The 19,200-nt window shown below is 41.0% G+C and overlaps 2 protein-coding genes across 3 annotated transcripts; one reads left to right on the top strand and one right to left on the bottom strand.

Annotated features, from left to right (window-relative positions):
* Window positions 1–142: 142 nt before the first annotated feature.
* LOC138612086 (transcription factor Jun-like) lies at window positions 143–1,475 on the bottom strand. The gene has a single exon (XM_069685396.1). It carries the CDS (start codon window positions 1,155–1,157, stop codon window positions 162–164), a length of 996 nt encoding a protein of 331 aa, XP_069541497.1. The 5' UTR covers window positions 1,158–1,475; the 3' UTR covers window positions 143–161.
* Window positions 1,476–6,293: 4,818 nt separating this feature from the next.
* fggy (FGGY carbohydrate kinase domain containing) lies at window positions 6,294–18,820 on the top strand. Of its 2 annotated transcripts, XM_069685059.1 has the most exons (14): window positions 6,294–6,361; window positions 6,700–6,893; window positions 9,566–9,654; window positions 9,885–10,000; window positions 10,149–10,277; window positions 11,064–11,167; window positions 11,999–12,106; window positions 13,052–13,113; window positions 13,416–13,578; window positions 15,193–15,267; window positions 15,390–15,510; window positions 15,615–15,709; window positions 18,098–18,159; window positions 18,404–18,820. In XM_069685059.1, exons 2-14 carry the CDS (start codon window positions 6,711–6,713, stop codon window positions 18,483–18,485), a joined length of 1,389 nt encoding a protein of 462 aa, XP_069541160.1. In that variant the 5' UTR covers window positions 6,294–6,361; window positions 6,700–6,710; the 3' UTR covers window positions 18,486–18,820. The 2 variants fall into 2 exon arrangements, with proteins under 2 accessions (XP_069541160.1, XP_069541159.1); XM_069685058.1 differs by lacking the exons at window positions 6,294–6,361; window positions 6,700–6,893 and adding an exon at window positions 9,287–9,415.
* Window positions 18,821–19,200: the final 380 nt, after the last annotated feature.

Genomic DNA, 19,200 nt, shown 5'->3' on the forward strand with positions numbered 1-19,200 from the left:
CCATTGTTGCATTCTGTCTGCAGAAACTTAGTGGACACAGCCTGAGTGGATAATTTGGTGGAAAAATTGAAATGATATGGCTGAACAGGCCCACTTTAAGCTGCATTTGGTCCCCAAGAAATGTCCCTTGGTTCTCCCCCCCCCCCCCCCTCCCCTTCAGTCTAGAAAGCTTGGAGCTGCTGCGTCAAAATGAGCTGGCAGCCGCTGTTAACGTGGTCCATGACCTTTTGCTTGAGCAGAGCCAGCTCGTCCCGCAGCACGTTGGCGGAGGAAACCAGCTCCGTGTTTTGGTTCTTCAGGTTTTTGACCCTGTCCTCCAGCCGGGAGATCCTCTCCAGCTTCCTTTTCCGGCATTTGGACGCGGCCACCCTGTTCCTCATGCGCTTCCTCTCCGCTTTAATGCGCTCCTGGTTCTCCATGTCAATGGGAGATAGCGGCGGGGTGTCTCCGGACATCTCGGGAACAGTCTGCGGCTCCTCTTTGAGCGCGTGGAGCCGCGAGTGCTGCGCAGCCGCGAGCTGGTGCTCCATGTGGCTGTGGGACGGCTGTGGGGCGGATGGGTAGCTCATAGGTGGGTGTCTCTCGCTGGCAGGTGCAGACGCAGAGCCCACGGCCCGGTTGAAATTACCCAAGTTTGTGTACTCGGGCGGGTCTGTGCGCACCGTACAGCTGTAGGGAATCCCGCCGCTCTCAGACGCAGCAGAGCCGGATGCCATGCTGCTGCTCGCGCCGGTCTGTGCGTCAGGGTGCACGGCGGGGGTCTGCTGGTGGTAGTGGAGCTCAGCCAGGGCCCTCACAAACCCTTCCGCGAACCCCTCCTGCTCGTCCGTGATGTTCTTGGGGCAGACAAACTGAGTCGGGGTGGGGGTCGTAAGCCCGCTGCAGGACTGTATGATGAGTCTCTCCAGCTCCGGCGAGGCCAGCTTCAGCAGCCCTACATCAGGGGACGTGAGGATGTCCAGGGCCTTGGCACTCAGCTGGGGTTTGAAGTTCTTCGGGTCGTTCAGGTTCAGCGTCATGGTCTGTTTGAGGGTTTTGGGGTTGAAGCCGTACACCGCAGCCGTCCCGTCATGCTGGGAGTTCGAGGCGTTCACGGCTTCCTCGTAGAATGTCGCTTCCATTTTCCTGGACATAAAGTTTTTCTCACCTTTTCTCATGTAATAAAAGAGTCCAAATCGCCTGTTTACATTCGTCCTGTGACTCTCTGTTTCTCAACTGTCTTGTGATCGAGTCCGCCTATTGTTGAAGTTCAACTCACTTGACAACTTCGCGTCCTGAGAAAACTTTTCTGTTCTTGTCAACCGCGCGGGTATAAACAAACACCGTCGTTCCTCCGCCGCCAAATCTCTCTGTCTCCTCTCCTGAAGTATCCTCTTTGATTTCCTCTCCGTCCCAAAAAAAACTACAAACACAGCCTGAAACGGGATAATACTTTCTATCACTTCCAACGTGGAGACGAACTTTATCCACCTCTAAGCTGCTGCTCCACTGAAAATAACAATGATGTCATTTCTACGGCTTCTGATTGGCTGGGGGTGATTTGGTGGGCGGGGGATGTCTAATGACATGCAGGTTGCTCTGACAACTAGCCATATCCCCGCCCCCCCGCGATGGCTTATGGGATTAGGTAATGCAGACAGTGGAGCAATGTACTCTGGGATTACGTAGTGTTTTTGAATATTTAGTTACCCGCTCAATTATTAGTTACCCATCCTAAAGAGAGTGCTGCCCTACATTAGACTATTGAGGTTAGTATTGATTAACACACTAATCGATATTCCTTCGATAACATTATTTTTGAAAAGGAATAAATTTTAACGTCATTTTAATTTTAACAGATATCTTGATAAAAGCGCATTGAAACGACTTAAAAATACGCCATTGTCAATAAACGTAGTGATAAGAGTTTAGAAAGTGCTATTGGCTGGTTAAGAAATCAAAGGAGTTCAAGATGGGAACAAGAAAATGAGGTCATACCTGTACCAAGAGCTCCTTTGTTATAGAGACCATCACATTTTAAAGATATCTTTTTACAACCAGGCATATGTTTTTTGTTTGTTTTTATTGATTTTTGCATTTTAAACAAACATAATAAAAACAGCAGAAGGAAAAAACAGAACTAAAATAAAATAAAAAAAAGTCCCACCCCAAAGTGAGAACGAACGCTGCTAAAGCTGTAGACATAGACATAATATAAGTAAATATGTACCTGCATACACATGCCTGAACACATGAATGGTCAAATAGTAAGTACTGTAATATGGCAGACAATACATTAATAGCACAGACAGTAGGCAGTTAAGATAATTAGACAGCTGACATCTAGGGAAAATGCATTAAAGTCTCTGAAGGAAAGAGTGCAAAGGCTTCCACACTCTCCAGAATTTGTGTGATTTATGATTGAGGTCACGAGTCAGTTTCTCCAAAGGAAAAAGAGCTGAGATCTGTGATATCCACATGTTAACTCAGGCATGTGTTTTTAAGGGCTTTACGGCAAATTAGGGGGAAAAAACAAATAATTAGTATTGCAGTTTTCAGTAGCTCTAAATATACTGACACACAGCGCCAAACACACAGCATACAGAAAGAAATATACCCCTACATGAAGATAAAAGATATTTGATTATGTACAGACACAAGTTGGTATGAAAATGTACCAATATAATAAACTACTTATACATAAGTCCAATTGTCAGTGAAAAGTGTGTATCTTTTAAACAATAAAATAAATTAATATTGATTTATAAGGATAAGCAATACACTTACTCTTAATAAAATCCATTATTATAGATTTCTTACTGTTTTAAATGTATACTAGCCTATATTGCAGATTGCAACAAATTGTTCAAATATAACCCAAAGTGTCAATAGCTCTGGCAACCAATACTTTTGTATTTCAGTGCTTTTAATTTGGAATTTACTGTATGTAACATATTATATGTATATACCTAAGTTCTATATTATCTTAATCAGCCACCAGATCACGTAAAGTTTCATGTATCCAGAATCTTAAACTAGTCTATTCTGTAATATGGACAAACATCACCCAACACATTAAAGTAAAGGTTTAGTATTTATGAATTATAAAGTAGATATAGATCCCGATATGATTTTTAGCCCTAAAACCTATAAGCCAGTCAGGCTACAGATTTGGGAACGTCATGTGTGATAACTTTGCATGATTAACGCCTTGTTATATACTGTACTGTATATACATTAGATATACTCTGTGGTTTCACCCTCTTAGGCCCTGTAGGTAAATGTGGAGCTGCACTAATGACTGAAGGCTCTGTACAGCTGCAGTCCAGCCTGTCTGGCCTCCTCCATTGTATTATTCAACATGTTCTCCTCAAGCCAACTATAAATAAGTTAACAGCCTCAGACAGCCTGGGAGAACCAGAGCTGCTTGAGGTCAACACTCTTGAGATGAAATGTTGTCCTCCCAACACGCCGTGCAACACCCATTTGGAAGTATTTGACACCCTGAAGTGGAAATCCAGCACTGGAATTCCTTACAAACATTTGTGTCTAATACCACAGCGGTTATGGAGGCTAACAAGGCCTCCGCTCTTTATTTCTTTCCTCTTAACATAACAGAGCAGCTTTCAATGCAACAATAACTCTCTGAACTCTTTCTGTACACCTGTGTAAAGCCCTACAGAGGACTATTTTCCTATTGAACTGCTGCTGTGCCCCGGCCGTGCTTCCTGTTTCTCTGTCAGCTTTTCCCCTCTGCTGGCCTGACGGGGTCGCTTTTAGATAACAGCGCCTTCCTCCTCCCTGCACGGGCCAGCTGTTTCCACAGCACAAAGTTTTCTAATCAGGAGCAGGTCTTGCCTGCCTCCCAACACGCCTGCTTTTGTTGTACAGAGGTGGGACGGCTCTACTTTCATGAGAGCAAAACACAGAGAAAGGCTATATGGGCATGTGTGGATGTTTTAACTGAGCTAAGTTTTGATTTGCTTTAGGCATGGACCAGAGGGACACACGCACAGACAGACAGGTCGAGCATCGAGAGAGACAGATGAGATTTCAAACACTGTCTGTTCAGTGTTTGTTAAAGACCATCTGTTTCTTCCTGTCCTGCTGCTTAGTTTTTCTCTGTACTCCATCTCTGCTGATCGTTCCTGGTCCAAACACGCTGATCACAGCCAGCAGCACTTCCTTTAGACAGCTGCTGATCTCCTCTAAGAAAAGAACACAATAGAGTGAAGAGATGAGACGGGATGCAGATTAGAAAGTTTGAAATGTCACATGTTTGCAGCCCTAACTGTATCTCAGTATTGCAGTAAATTATGCCTTTATTAATACAGCTCTTACATCAGTCAGTATCATTTGCACAATGTGTGTAAAGTAGTCACCTTAACCTCTTTCACAGAAGACCTTTAATATGTCAAAATCAAAGCAGAGGTGAACTGTGTAACATTTAAGATGTCTTGCATACAGGCCTTGCATTAGCATGCTGTGCATGCTGGCTGAATTGCACGACTATGTAACTATTAAAATGAACAGAAACGTTTTATTAGTTACATCTGTGCTTTGCTGCAATGACAAGTCGAAATGTCTGCCAAGAAAAAGCTTTCTTGACTAAATACTAAAATAATAACAGACATGTTAGTGTCCTTAATGCTCTAATCTTAGACAAACAAACAACAACAAACAGAAGTAATATTTCTAACTGGACAAATGTACGGAAGCCCAAAGCGGACATGCATCCATACATATTATTTACTCCCCTTTCCTGTGATACAAGTAATTTCCGGTCGTTTTCTCAAGATCTCGATTATCTATTTGTTATCTCGAGATAATGCTGCACCACTATAACGTCAGATGGTCGTAACTCGTATCTCCAGAGTTTCAAAAGCACTAAACAAACATAGAAACAGGCTTCATTACCACTTCATTACCGTAGGCAATGGCAGTATGGCATGTCGTGGTCTGTAATATCACAGTGGCCAGCCTGTTGTTTTGTTTTCTAGATCGCCAGAAAATGATTGCGTTATCACGAGAAAATAGGCTTTGTTATCTCGAGATAACGAGATCAATGAATCCATTGTAATAGAAAAACCAGATACCTGTTTCTAACTCCATACTCTGTACTCTCTCTAAAAGAAAGGCATAAAAGGCCAATGAAAATAATCTAAAAAGTAATAATAATAGGAAAACCAGCTTATAATTACCAGATAATGTAAGATATAAGTCGAGATCTTGAGAAAACAAAACAGACTAAATAAGGGCTTCCCTACAAATGCCCAGGTGGATTCAGACCATTATAGGGCCTGAAAGTCCCATGTAGGTTTGCATTGAGTTTGGTTTGCAGTTATTTGATTTATTGCAAATATTTTTTGTCGTTATCAATTTAATTGAAAAGACTTCTGCAGTACTTGTTTATCCTGAGCCCTTGTCCTTTATAATCATTTGGGTAGTTCTGCGCTCACAAGATGCATTATCCTAAATAAATACTTACTTTTTATACTTGGAGAAGACAGGGAACATACACATGGGAGAGATGGTGGTGGTGGTGATGCTCCCATGTTGGCCTCCTATTGAATTTGTCAAGTTCACCATTAGTAGCCCTACACTGCCCACAACTATATGTAGAGGCTTTAGTTATTTGCTCAAACCCTCAAAACAAGTCTTAATATTTGTTTGATTTTGTATACATTGAAACAGTTTCAGGAAATTGGTTCTAAAAAAGTCTGTGTATAAGTGTTTGAAACCTCCCTTGGCAGGCTGCTTAGAATAATACTTGTAGCCTGGCCTCCTGTGTTTTTGTGTTAGCTTGTGTTAATATGGGAGAAAACTGTTTTACTTTGGAATATAGATGATGAGAGAATAAGCTAAACTAAACATGATACAATTAGATTTCAATTTACAAGACAGCGTATGACTAAATAGGTTAAATGACCAAGACAATGTCTTGTTTAATATTGTACATAAGTGTTGAAGGTGCTTGTGAAAAACTTTAAATTACTCCGAGGCTTTGGGGGCCCCAAATGACCTTGTTTTGTACGTCAGGAGTCTCTGACATGGCCATGAATATTTATAATATTAATCTAATTAGACCAGGAAATTAAACAGATCTTTTAGGACTCCCACAGTAGCGAGAAATGAGCTATGTCTATGAACATTCATGCTGTATTGTGTTGCAGTGATAAAACAGTGATATTTCAAACGAATAAAGTCATAGTGCTGACTCACTTGTCTTCCTTCGGACTTTATACAGCTCAGCAGACGAATTCGACTTTGCCCTTTTTGTCCGCTTTCGCGTTCCGTCGCTATCACCGCCTGCAGCACAAAGTACGCTGTTGGAAACTCAAAAGTGATGTTTTATGCGCTTAAATAAGATTTTGATCACTTGGTAAGTACAGAAAGGCTGTTCTAGGAGTTGCATTGATTGCCCTTGTGTTTGATAAAGTCTGTTACTTCTTTAAATGTTATTCTGTACGAGTTATTGGTGAAAACCCTCTGCGATCTTTCCCCCTTGCTGCACTGTAGCGTTATAATGTTTAGTTAAGGGCGATTTGAAGTGTTTGACAAGAGAAATCATCAATCAAAAGTAAATGTATGATACACTTGCGTTAATATCTGTGCTAGCTTTCATCTATTTCGAAATCGTCCATTAAATGTTGACACTGTCCATGCAACCTGGTTAATAATCCACCCCTGGACCCTCTGCTCCCCCCTCCTCTTACTCAGCTCGGCTCCTCATGGCAGAGGTCTATTATGTTGGAGTGGACGTGGGCACTGCCAGTGTGAGGGCTGCACTGGTGACCAGGACAGGCCTGCTGAAGAGCACTGCAGAGGAACCCATCAGCATCTGGGAGCCCCTGTCTGACCACTATGTCCAGTCGTCCTCTGAGATCTGGGACAAATGCTGCACAGTTGTCAAGGTAGGCTGATCTCAGAGCAGGGGCTTGTTTACAATCAGGTAAACTCAATGACCACATCATAAACCTCACTTATGTTCAACATGTTTTCATTTCAATTATTATTACATTTTTTTGTGCTCAAAAGTGAATTTCTGCTAGGTTTCTAACACCAAGGAATCACAAAATCTTGATCCTTTAACATATATCAATGAACGTTTACTGTTTTTCATTATTGTTTTCAAATATATAAACTATTTAACCATTACTTTTAGCTTATGTATAAACTGTAGTCATTACAAGTCATTACTTGTAGCTAACTACTAACTACTGTTTATCCATTACTTTTAGCTATAGCTTACTATTTCATCTTTTTATCCATTACTTTTAGCTAATAATTTTTACTCTTTATCCATTAAAATTACTTTAGAAAAGTGATTTAACTATTTGAGCTGTTTATCATTTACTTTTAGCTCATTATTTTAAATTGAGTGTACTTATATAGCACTCCTCTAGTCTTCCAACAACCCAAGCTGCTTTTACACTACATGTCACGTTCATTCATTCACACACTGAAGTGCCGATCACCAATCAGATCTATTCCCATTCATACCCGATGGCTATGCCACCGGGAGCAATTTGGGTTTCAGTGTCTTGCCCAAGTAGAAAAAAGTTATTTGAACTGTTTATCCTTTAGTTTTAACTAACTACTTCAATTGTTCATTTATTACTTTTGGCTAATACTTAAACTGTTAGACAAAAGTTAGCTAACCTCAACCGCTTATCTGTTACTTTTAACTGTTACCTCAACTGTGTCCATTAATGTTACTTTTAGCGTGAATGTTACCTTTTCAACTGTTTGTCCGTTACTTTAAACTTCAGCCCATTAACGTTACTTCTAGAAAAGTAAGCTAACTATTTGAACTGTTAATCCTTTATTTTTAACTATCTACTTTAACTGTTCATCTATTACTTTTGGCTGATACATCAACTGTTAGCCAAAAGTTAGCTAACCTTTCAACCGTTTATCCGTCACTTTAAACTGTTAACTCAACTGTTTATACATTAAAGTTACTTTTAGCCAAACGTTAGCAAACATTTTCAACTGTTAAATCTGTTTTTTTTCAAGCTAATACTTAGACTGTGTATCTGTTACTTATAGCAAACAGTTAGCTGTTAACTGTTAGTTATTTACTTAGGCTGACTTTTTCAACTGTTCCATTCCTTTAGCTGTAGCTAACTATTTGTACTCAAATACTTTAGATGACTATTTCAACTGTTTATCTTTTACTTCCTTACTTCCTTCCTTTAACAATAACTAACTGTTTAAGGGGAAATCCATGTGCTTTAGTTACTATTTCAACAATGAACCAACTACTATTTGATAATACTTCATCTCTTTATCCATTACGTATAGCTACACTTAGCTAAGGATTAATACTGATCATCACTTACTCTTAGCTCACTGTTACACTGTTTATCCATTACTTTTGGTTAACTTTTTTATCCATTATTTCTTGCTGAAGTTAAGTATTCAAACTGTCTATTTATTAATTTTAGCTTATATTTAGAGGATGTATCTTATACTTTTAGCTAACTGTTCAAAAAACCTTTTTGTTTTCAGAAAATATTTCAATGTATTCATACATACCCTCTTGAAAATTACAATAAAGATATTACTTGTGTTTAAAGCATTGACCTTAGATTTTTAGACTACCGGTATATTTGATATCTGTTCCAGAAAGTTACCCAAGACGTGGAGAGGAGTCAGGTCCGAGGGATTGGCTTTGATGCTACCTGCTCTCTAGTGGTTTTGGACCAAAGCTTCCAGCCTGTGCCAGTCAACCAGGATGGTCAGTGCAACATTTCTTTTCTCTATAGTCTGACCTTTTTTCCTTACATGTCACTCTTATTGTCTTCAGTCAGGAAAAGTTTGTAAAGCAACTTTTATGTACACATTGGACATAATTAATGTAAGAATGCTTAAACTGTGTTTGTGTTGTTCAAGAATGGATCGCCTGGAGCTTTTTGTTGAGAGGTTTTCCTTAAACGAGTTGTTTTAGTCTAATGTAATGGGATACTTTATTGATCTCTGAAGGTAAAGTCCCCTCCTCCACAGCGAGGTCAGAGGTCAGGGTCAGCTACAGAGCAAAACCCCTGGAGATGGTAGGGATACATGTGTTTTTCAATTAAGTAAGGTAGGCACAGGGGTCAGAAGTCAGTTACTCAGGTTAAATGACTGATTAGATGCTCCCTAGATATTGCATATATATATATACAGGTTAATATATTACCTAATAGACAGATTTAATCTTAAAGTTTAAAATGCCGTCCATGCAGTACAAGCTGTTTGGTATATATTGTTTACATTTTGATGTAACTAATCTTTCCCAGGTGACAGACAAAGGAACGTGGTGATGTGGATGGACCATCGCGCTGAAGAGCAGGCCGCACGTATAACAAACACCGGCCACAGGGTCCTGAGCAGGGTGGGAGGGGTCATGTCACCAGAGATGCAACCCCCGAAGCTGCTCTGGCTCAAAGAGGTGAGAGGTGAGCAAGGTCACCACGGGAACCACTGACCTCTATGTGTTTTATTTCACTCTCCATATTAGGTGGTCAACATGTGCCTGCTGCTGTTTTTCTTCGGAGGCATCAGGGGTCATTAGCTCATATTTCTCGTGTCTTTCCATCAGAATTTAAGAGAAAGCTGCTGGAACAAGGCTGCTCACTTTTTTGATCTTCCAGACTTCCTGTCTTGGAAGGCAACAGGATCTTTAACACGGTGAGCTTTGTTAGATGATGGTCATTGTGATTGTGTGACACATTATTCTTGTATCTATTGTCTGGTTTATGAAAAGGGCTTGAAATTTCCAGTAAATGTGTTTTTTTTAATCATGATTAATCTTTTTTTGGATACTGTGGCCTTCGCCCAATTCTTTTAATGTGACCCCATGCTGTGCTTTAATGAATATACTTTGAGACATGTGACGATTTTACTGCAATGTTTAACAGGTCTTTATGTACTCTTGTGTGCAAATGGACGTATTGCCCCCCAGAAGGATGGGATCCCAGCTTTTGGAGCAGCATTGGACTGGAGGATCTCCAGGAAAACAACTTTTCCAAAATAGGTAAAAATACATCAACAAACAAGCTTCTAATCATTCAAGATTTTACAAAAACCTGCAATACTACAAAGCAATATCACAAAGCATTCATGTTATTATCTGTTCAAACAAATCATCTACTATTTAAGGCTGTCCATTTTCTGTTATCCAGGCAGTATGACGTGTCCTCCAGGGAGCCCGTTGGGAGACGGCCTCACCACGGAGGCAGCAGCAGATTTGGGTTTGGAGCCAGGGACTGCCGTTGGTGCTTCCCTCATCGACGCTCATGCTGGAGGCCTTGGTATAACATAAGTCTATCTTAAGTCGCAATTGCAGGCTCCATGTAGCTATTAGAAGTACCAGTTATTTTAAACCTAAACTTTGATCTTTTGGCTGAGGGTGCGTTTAAAATGAAGCCCCTGGAGGGTCAAAGTGAAGGCGTATGCGAACATTAAGTGTTTGATAATTATGGTGCAAGTGAAGGTCATGGACTCGCCAAACATTAGAGTTTAATCTCAGGAGAATGTAAATATCCACAGCGAGTCCGTGGCATTCAAGCCTTTGTTGTGCATACATCTAAAAAGTTTGGAGTTGAGGCTGACACCTTAGATAGGAGGTAACTTATATGTAATTTAGAGTTACTTATTGTCGCTGGTATACTGTATCTGCTAGCTTCAGGGCAGCAGCAGACCAGTCCTCTGGTTCAGAAATCCTAACCATCTGGTTTTGTTCTGGGAGATAAACTGTTCACGAACCCTGCCCTCTGACCTCCGGCTGCGACCTCTGCCGATCACACATTGTTGTATCAGTCAGAGGTTAAAACACTCTGCACTTTTAGTTGCTGTGCATGTCACGGTGATGTACGCCCCCTGTCCCTGACCCGTCCACCTTAAACTCAAACCAGCTTGACAAACATTATTCCAGCAGTTAGTGTCACTGCAGAATCAAATGTGAAGGTTAGAGACGCACTTCAAAAGGATTTAATGCTTTTGATTAGCAAATCATTGTGATTTGTCCCTGACTGGGCTGCAAACACCAAATACCAAAAATATTCCCTTTATATCTCATTTATATTTCCTTTGTCCAGGTGTGATAGGTGCAGATGTGAAAGGCTTCCATTTGCCTTGTGAGGACCAGCCAATCACATCACGCTTGGCCATGATCTGTGGGACCTCGACCTGTCACATGGCGGTGAGAGATCTACAGCTGAACTTCAGCTGCTGTCTGTGTGATGCTCTTTTAACCATTTCCTGTTTTTAATTGAAGCAGAGCTGATCTTCAGAAAACAAGATTCTTATGATCTTCTATTAAAACACAGGTTTGGTCAGAACTCAGTGATGACCTCTATGACACTTTTCTGAGAATGTCACACACAGCATGACGTATACAAAACCTCCCGTAATGAATCACGCTGTCACACCTTCTGGTTTTGTTAAGAGACTCTGAGGTGATGTAAAACTTAGCTTATACTAATACGCAGGTATGCGGTTTATTAAAAGTAGTGTGATAAATCACCCCTCCTATTGAAGCTTGTGACACAGACACTCTGAATTATTTCCTGTGTTGTGACATTTTTTCATCAAATTTAAGTTAGGACTGATGCGAAAATGTTCCTGCTACGTGACTTTGCAGTATGAAATGTATCTGTATGTGTTAATTTATGATGTAACCAGTGAAATACGAGTCTGTTGACATTCTGATGTACAAGTTTGATCAATCTAAACAAAGACTGTTTGCTGTAATCTTAATTAACGGTATAAAAAACACCTGCAGCGCAGTGATACATGACTTTAAAAGTCACAGTGCTGTTATACTCTATATCAGCGCTGATGGAATGTCTCTTGTCCAATCAGATTACTTGGTCTAAACAACTGTTGTATAATGACATACAGTATATAATCCTGTTTGCACAGGCCAATCATCTCTCATAAAACTGCATGCAACAATTAATCTTCTTTTTACTAGATTATTACCTTTCTAACATTATTAATAAACATGTTATGTTTCACCTTTGTGCATCAGATCAGCGAGCAGCCTCTGTTTGTGCCTGGAGTGTGGGGGCCCTGCCTGTCTGCCATGGTGCCCGGCATGTGGCTCAACGAGGGCGGACAGAGCGCGACAGGAAGGCTGGTCAGTCTGCTGTCGAGCTATGCACAGGACTTTACTCACCTGCTTTAGTGCGCATGAGGAACATGATGGAATACTGTTTCCACACAGAGACAAGATGTATATATTCCATGTGTGAATGCATCTACTGTATATGCGATCAACACATCTGCCTACACAAAAAACATTTAAAAGCAATTAGTCTCATTTCCAGTAAATATCTGGCTGTCAGAAAATACTTGTAAATATATTAATGGTAAATAGACAAGCAAGAGGCGGTGTCTCATGTTTTTAGGAAAAGATTGTAAAACCTGAGGCCTTGATTTTGTTGGGATAAAAAAAAAAATCCAATTTGTCTTTATGTATATCAAGTTAGGGGCTGCACGGTGGTGCAGTGGTTAGTGCTGTCGCCTCACAACTACAAGGTTCCTGGTTGGAATCCAAGGTCGGACGTAGGGGGCCTTACTGTGTGGAGTTTGCACGTTGTCCCTGCGTCCTCCCACAGTCTAAAGACGTGCTCGTCAGGTTCATCGGTGCATCTAAAATTGCCCATAAGTGTGAGTGTGACAGGTTGTCTGTCTCTATGTATCAGCCCTGTGATTGACCTTTATTAAAGATTGCAGCTACTGCAGTTTGGATATTGCCCTCGGCCATTTTGCATATTTGATACTAATTTGCTTAATTGTGCAGCCCTTCATTCAAAAGTTGTCCATTTAGTTAAAACACCAGATATTGTTGCCTGCCTCTCAGATGTGATGATGTCATCATTGTTTCCTGCTTCTCATCCTTGTAAATGAAACCCTTTTTTTTCGTCCCTACAACATCCAGGAACTTTACATGAAACATTTTATGAATTAACCTGGAAAATAATTGTTAAATGAATTAATGATGAAAATGTAACAGTTGCAGCTTCACAAGCCTTTATTTCATCAGCTTTGTCGTACTTAATCCTCTCTGTCTCAACCTCAGATCGAGCACATGGTGAAGGGCCACGCCGCCTACACTCAGCTCCAGGAACAGGCACGGCAGAGGTCAGCTGATGGGTTTAGTGCTGCACCTCCCAAAAAACGTTTCAGCACATCTGTCATCCCTCATGTAGAATAGTGTCAGTAAGCTTCAGGAAGATTAGAGGCTTAAAGTGTTGAACGTTTTCTATACTCAACTTATGTGGGTGTTAAAATCATGTTCTTGATTTAATACGAGTGTTAGTCAGACTTATTTATTCCCTGCTGTGGCATGTTAAAGTGTCTGCTGTGTTAAAGGCCTGAAGCATTTTCTGTAATAAATTGCATCAGAGTGACTTCTGAATTTAGTTCACTGTTAATTTCCCCAGATGTCCCTTCGCTGGCGAGAACGTCTACAGTTACCTGAACAGCCACCTGAGTAAGATGGCCGACTCCCATTCCTCTGTTGACCTGCTGGCCTCCAGTCTTCACGTGTGGCCGGACTTCCACGGGAACAGGTCGCCCCTGGCCGACCCCACCCTGAAGGGCATGGTGAGAGAACATGAGAGAAGGCTTCATGTGACCTATGACATGAAATATTATTGATCGTATCATGTGTTTTTCAGTTTGTTTACCACACTAACCCACAGAGACAAAGGGGTTGTTGTTTAGTTGTACCTTATCGTTTTGGCTAATAAAGAATATTGATCAGTAAAGGATTAAAAATAATGTGAAGTAAGTCAAAATGTTTTTACCTTTTTATGAATTAATTTTATTCACATTTTTGGAAGAAAAGGTTTATTTTCTGTTTCAGAGTTAGATGAGGAGATCGAAACCACTTTATATGCGTTAAAGATATAATCTCGAAGATTTACATTTAAATAAATGTCTGTTAAGTCTCTATCCATCGCTGAATGAGATAACACAATGGTGATTGAGCCTGTGGCCCACTGATGAAAGCCTTTGCATTTGCAGTATATAGTATAATTATGGGCTGGGTGTCTGTGGCGACTTTCACAGAAAAAATCACAAGCAGTGCCCATTTAGTGATGTGTTTCCATCAGCCAGCAGTGGTTGGTCTGCCAGAGAGGGTAGGCGGAGCTAAGCGGCTGCTTTTCCGGTCTCTGCAAGTGTTGCGTGTAAACAGTAATCTACTATGGCTGAACAAACAAAGAAAAGATCGATGACTACAGATACAACTTCAAAAATAAGTGAGAATCCAAAGAAAAAGGAACAAATTCGACGCTCAGATGAAGGCAAACAGTCTGAAAAGGAAAGCGACCGTCAGCGAGGAAAATCAAGAGTAACAGCCGGAGCCAAAATTATTGTTACATTTCTGTGCAAGTGTTCAAACAAATAAGAGAACAACAGGTAGAATTAATGAGTGAAGAGAGTAATGTTTTCACCTGCCTCCACTTGCTAAGCTAAGCTCAGCGCCTCCTGGCTCTAGCTCCGTCTATGAAGTACCGACATGAGAGTGATATCAATGCAAAATCTTGGAATAAAAGAAATATTATACTTCCAAGAATATTAAACTTTCAGGGTGCTGGTTTAGCTCAGTGGGTATGGCAGGCGCTCCAAAGACAGAAGCTACAGTCTGTGATGCATCGGCAGCAAGCTCCACTCCCGCCCTCGGCCCTTCGCTGCATCCTCAGCTGACCTATCAATAAAGGCAAAAATGGCCTAAAAATAATCTTTAAAAAAAACAAAAGGAATATTTAACTTAGGAATTCATATCACAGTTAGCTCGCAGCTAAATGAAGCAGCTAACTTGACAATGCACCGCAGTCAGGCCCAGGGTCAGTTCTTAATGCACAACAAAACATGTACGTTTGATTTTTCTTGGTTTGCAGATATCAGCTTTCATTTTAATATCATTCCACTGACAGAAGTTTACTTTCACAGCTAAGAAGAATAACGTTGAACCACTGAATCATCTCTTTGTTCAGTAGGCTGGTTATTGTTTCAGGGCTTTATCTGTAGTTGGAGGAAGCAGGAAGCCAGCGAGGAAAGAACTGGTGAATATTGTTTCGACTGCATCAGTGATGATTTGAGATACCAGACCCTCAATGAAAGCTTTTCTTTTACACACCCAGTGTTTGGTAAATGCACCATCTGCTGATTCTTATTTTTACATATTTGTTTTTACTCTTTTCTGTTCTGCAGGTGATCGGACTGTCGCTCTCCCAAACCCTGGATGACTTGGCCCTTCTCTACTTGGCCACTGTACAAGCCCTCACTGTGAGTCGACTGTCTTTGATAAGTTTCCTAACGTAACACATTAGTACCTTAAAGTACAAAGGAAAGGTTGTGTTTGTTTTCTTGTAACCTGATTCCACGTGTGTCGTCTTCTTTGGTTTCAGCTCGGTACTCGTCATATTCTGGAGGCCATGAGAGAAGCAGGGCATGACATCCGAACCCTGTTCCTGTGCGGAGGGCTGAGCAAAAATGCCCTGTTCGTACAGATTCATGCCAACGCTACAGGTACAGAATACTAATGAGGGATGATGACAGCTTCTATATCGTCATTATATTTGATCTAAAAGTTTCTCCAATGAAGCCACTTTTTTCAACATGCTGTGTTTCAGGACTTCCTGTGGTGTTGCCGGACCAGATGGAGGCCGTGTTAATAGGAGCAGCCATCCTGGGTGCATGTGCATCGCAGGACTACAGCAGTATACAGGTAGAGTGACACACAGACACATGCAGGATTCAAACTAGGGTCGTACAGTGTACAGGGGCTTCAGCAAAAAGGCTTCTGATGCTTTTTAGGGGGATAAAACAGTAATGTCTCATTGTGTACTCTTAAATGATAACTCACTTGGAAATAGTGTTCTAGTGGAAATACACCGAGACATTGGTCACAGTTTAATTTAGCTATTTTATGCAAGTGGCAAGATGCTGTACATTGTTGTGAATTCTTGCCATAATGGTTTGTGCATGTTGGGTTCAACAGTTTGGTTCCAAGAGCAAACGAAAACATACAAATTTTAATACATTATCAGAGTCAGAGCATGTGCAATAGAAAATATTTGACATGCTCTGACTTAGAGACTGTTCACTATATTTCTGTAAAATGTAAATATTGTAAATATCTGTAAATATTATATTATACACAGTATATTTACATGATATAACGTAAAACGTCAATTATTAATAGACCAGGTTTTTATCTGTCTTAATCTAAACTCAGCCTTCCTTTATTTGGGACAGGTGTCTATACTAGACAATAACATATTTTTGTTCAAAACTTGTGCTTAGCAAAGATGTGAAAAAGTATAAAAATGTTGATTAAAACCAGAAAGAATGTTGAGGCTATTGAACATGTTTAGGCTCAATTAGGCTATTGAATAACATCATGTACAAATCACTAATTTGATCCTGCATGATCATGTCTCGGCTCTCCTGATTTTGCAAGCTTGTTTGGTGACTAATATTGTCATGTTTCTTTTTTTATCTGTCTAAAAGATCGTCTTCCACAATTGATTAACTTACTGCACACTCTCCCCTCGCGTTCTGTCTCTCCCACACCCGGAGCAGCGTCTCCACACATGCTCGTCAGAAAAACAGGCACACAGAGACGTCCGCTGGTCCCTCCCGTAAATGCACTGATTAAGATGTGACCTCTGCTGTTCATTATTGAAGTTCTTATTCTGTTTTAAAAGATTTTGAGTGCAGCTGTTTAGTGTCGGTCTCATGAGTCAGGATACGCAACGTCTATGACAACGAGCCTCCTTCGCGCGCGGCTCACCTGCTGCTGTGAAAACGAGATCGCAGGTGAAAAACGTATTAATTTATCGTTAATGTCATCGATGGTTGAGCTAAGGAATTTCTTCAAACGCCCATCTCTAGTATACAGGCTTCTAACTGAGACAGTTTATTTTTCAAACATGCAGCCACAACTGGCAAGTAAAAGGGTGTTTGATTGGGATCAGCTTGAAGTTTTATGGTATGCACAGAGGAGAGCAAAAGCAGGCGGAACGTGATCTGCCATAACGACATCCCGGCTCCCATCAGCATCATCTGATGATGATTTAGCTTCTTATTAATCTCTATAATCAGACATCTGCATGCTAACAGCTAACAATCTGTTCTAGATCTGAAATTTAACTTGAGATGAGTTCCTTTGGCGCTGTGTCGCGAAAGCCGTTCAGCGTTCAGATTTCCCGACTTCCTCGAATGCATCAGATCCATCCGACCTCCGTTCAGCAAACGAGCATTTAAAAAGTTTTCTTCTCCTCTTGAGGGCGGACCTGACAAAGCTTGAATTTTAACTTCTTACAAATCTGCATCATGATGTTGAAATGTCGGCAAAGGTAAGACCCGTTAATAACAAGTAAATCGCAAGAAAGCGGTTTCTCTTTCGGTAACAATGCAGCACGCGGAAAAGGAAGTCACGACGGGAAGACGTTTATCTATATACCGCCCGGCACATTCACAGGTGTCCCCATTTGCAAGTTATTCAGCAGTTTGGAATCCAGTCTTTTATATTTCAAGGATGCCAAGCCATGTGCTCACAATACAGACCTTATAACCACTGACTCAATGCTTCCATCTGCTGGTGAAACAAACCACAAACTATGAAGTGCACGTTTCTTCTTCCCTCAGTCACCGAGCAGATTTAAGCACAGATTCGTGCGTACGCACTGTTCGTAAATGAGGCCCAATGTGTTTAAGAAATAAAGCGATGATTAATCTTTGGCGAGGTCAAGCTCTCATCCTTTGGTGTCTCAGCCTCAGAGCTCGTAACACAGAGAATGGAAAGCCTTTAAGCCAGATATTCTAAAAATAAGACGTTATTGTTTGGACTAGGCTGCACCTGTCAATCCATTTTCAGCCGTAAGTACGACAGGCAGTTGTTGTGTCTGATCCTCTGAGCCGCACGCAGTCCACCGGCTGGATTTTGTAGATTTAGATGGTTGAGAGGCCCTGCATTAGTCATAAACCGAGCCACACCAAAACCACTGCAGTTGGCTCGTGTTAATACTATAAGTGGGTCACGGCTGGCCTGAAACTGAATGTGCAAAACATAATTTATTCAGATGTGTTTGTCTTTAAATTTGTGTTTTAGGAGGCGATGGAGAAAATGGCCAAAGTGGGGAAAGTTGTTCAGCCTGAGCGTGAACTCCAGAGGTGAGACATTTAAATAACATATATGATCCTCAATTCAATAATTCCATCATATAAGCATTTATGAGCGTGTTACAAGTATGTTTCTGTTAAATTATTATATTTATTCAAGCTTCAACCTGATTTTAAAATAGCTAAGTTATATCCCTTAAATCAACGCAAGGTGTAAACCAAATAAAAACTAAAAATTACAACATTAAGCATCAAATTTGTGTGATTACTGTCTGCATTTCTTTGTGTTTTTTAGCTTCTACAAGAGAAAGTACAAGGTGTTCCTGCGACTGTTCGCCCACCAGAGGGAGTATCAGACCCTCATGAGCCAGAGATGACACGGCTGGTGGGAGGAGGCCGAGCTGGAAGTGACTCTCTCTGACGTAATGGTGATGACAAATCCCCACAGGAGACGAGAACAGGAGTCTTAACTGTGCTGTTTTGTTTTTTACATTGATAACAGTTTAATTTTGTACAATTTCTAAATAAACTAAAAAAAAGCAGCTCTCTAAATATAGGGTGGGTTTAGACTTCACATATGCAGGCTGTCACACCACCTGGCAGACGACAATCTGTTGAAACTTCTCCTTGTTGTTGCTGCAGTTCTGCCCAAAACGTCCAAGAAGGAGGCGACCAGGTACCGCCACCTTCAAATGTATTCCTAATAAATGATTAAAACAAAAGAACTGTGCCCCTACCTCTCACTGCCACTCCACCCGAATCTACTTTGATATATAATTCAGTGTTCCTCTATTCAACAATGACACTCATTCATATTTAAACACCTTCTCCTTTGTTCTCCCGTCGCTGCATTTTATCTAAATCTGCCACTTCCTGTTTGCACGGCCCTTGTCTGTCCTTACACTCTCCTGCCCGCCGCTCGCAGAGGGGAGCCCGCTGCCGGGATCAGAGCTGATAAGCTCTTCACTGATGCTGCCGACCCGGTGAGCAGGAACGCCAAATCCTACACAGCTGAGTTAACAGACGCCTTAAAAGCAGACCTTAGCCAGGTCCTTGTTTGCTTAACATCAGTCTTTAAATCTTTTATTGCGC

The sequence above is a fragment of the Semicossyphus pulcher genome, unplaced genomic scaffold, assembly GCF_022749685.1.
Source record: "Semicossyphus pulcher isolate SPU_LCO1_2020_fin unplaced genomic scaffold, fSemPul1.0.p SCAF_7, whole genome shotgun sequence".
NCBI lineage: Eukaryota > Metazoa > Chordata > Actinopteri > Labriformes > Labridae > Semicossyphus > Semicossyphus pulcher.

Bases quoted from the DNA above. Each gene is read 5' to 3' on its own strand.
- LOC138612086 (XM_069685396.1), bottom strand. From the start codon at position 1,157: ATGAGAAAAGGTGAGAAAAACTTTATGTCCAGGAAAATGGAAGCGACA.
- fggy (XM_069685059.1), top strand. From the start codon at position 6,711: ATGGCAGAGGTCTATTATGTTGGAGTGGACGTGGGCACTGCCAGTGTG. The intron at 10,278-11,063 runs GTATAACATAAG...TCCTTTGTCCAG, and splicing joins CGCTCATGCTGGAGGCCTTG to GTGTGATAGGTGCAGATGTG. The intron at 12,107-13,051 runs GTCAGTCTGCTG...TCTCAACCTCAG, and splicing joins AGAGCGCGACAGGAAGGCTG to ATCGAGCACATGGTGAAGGG.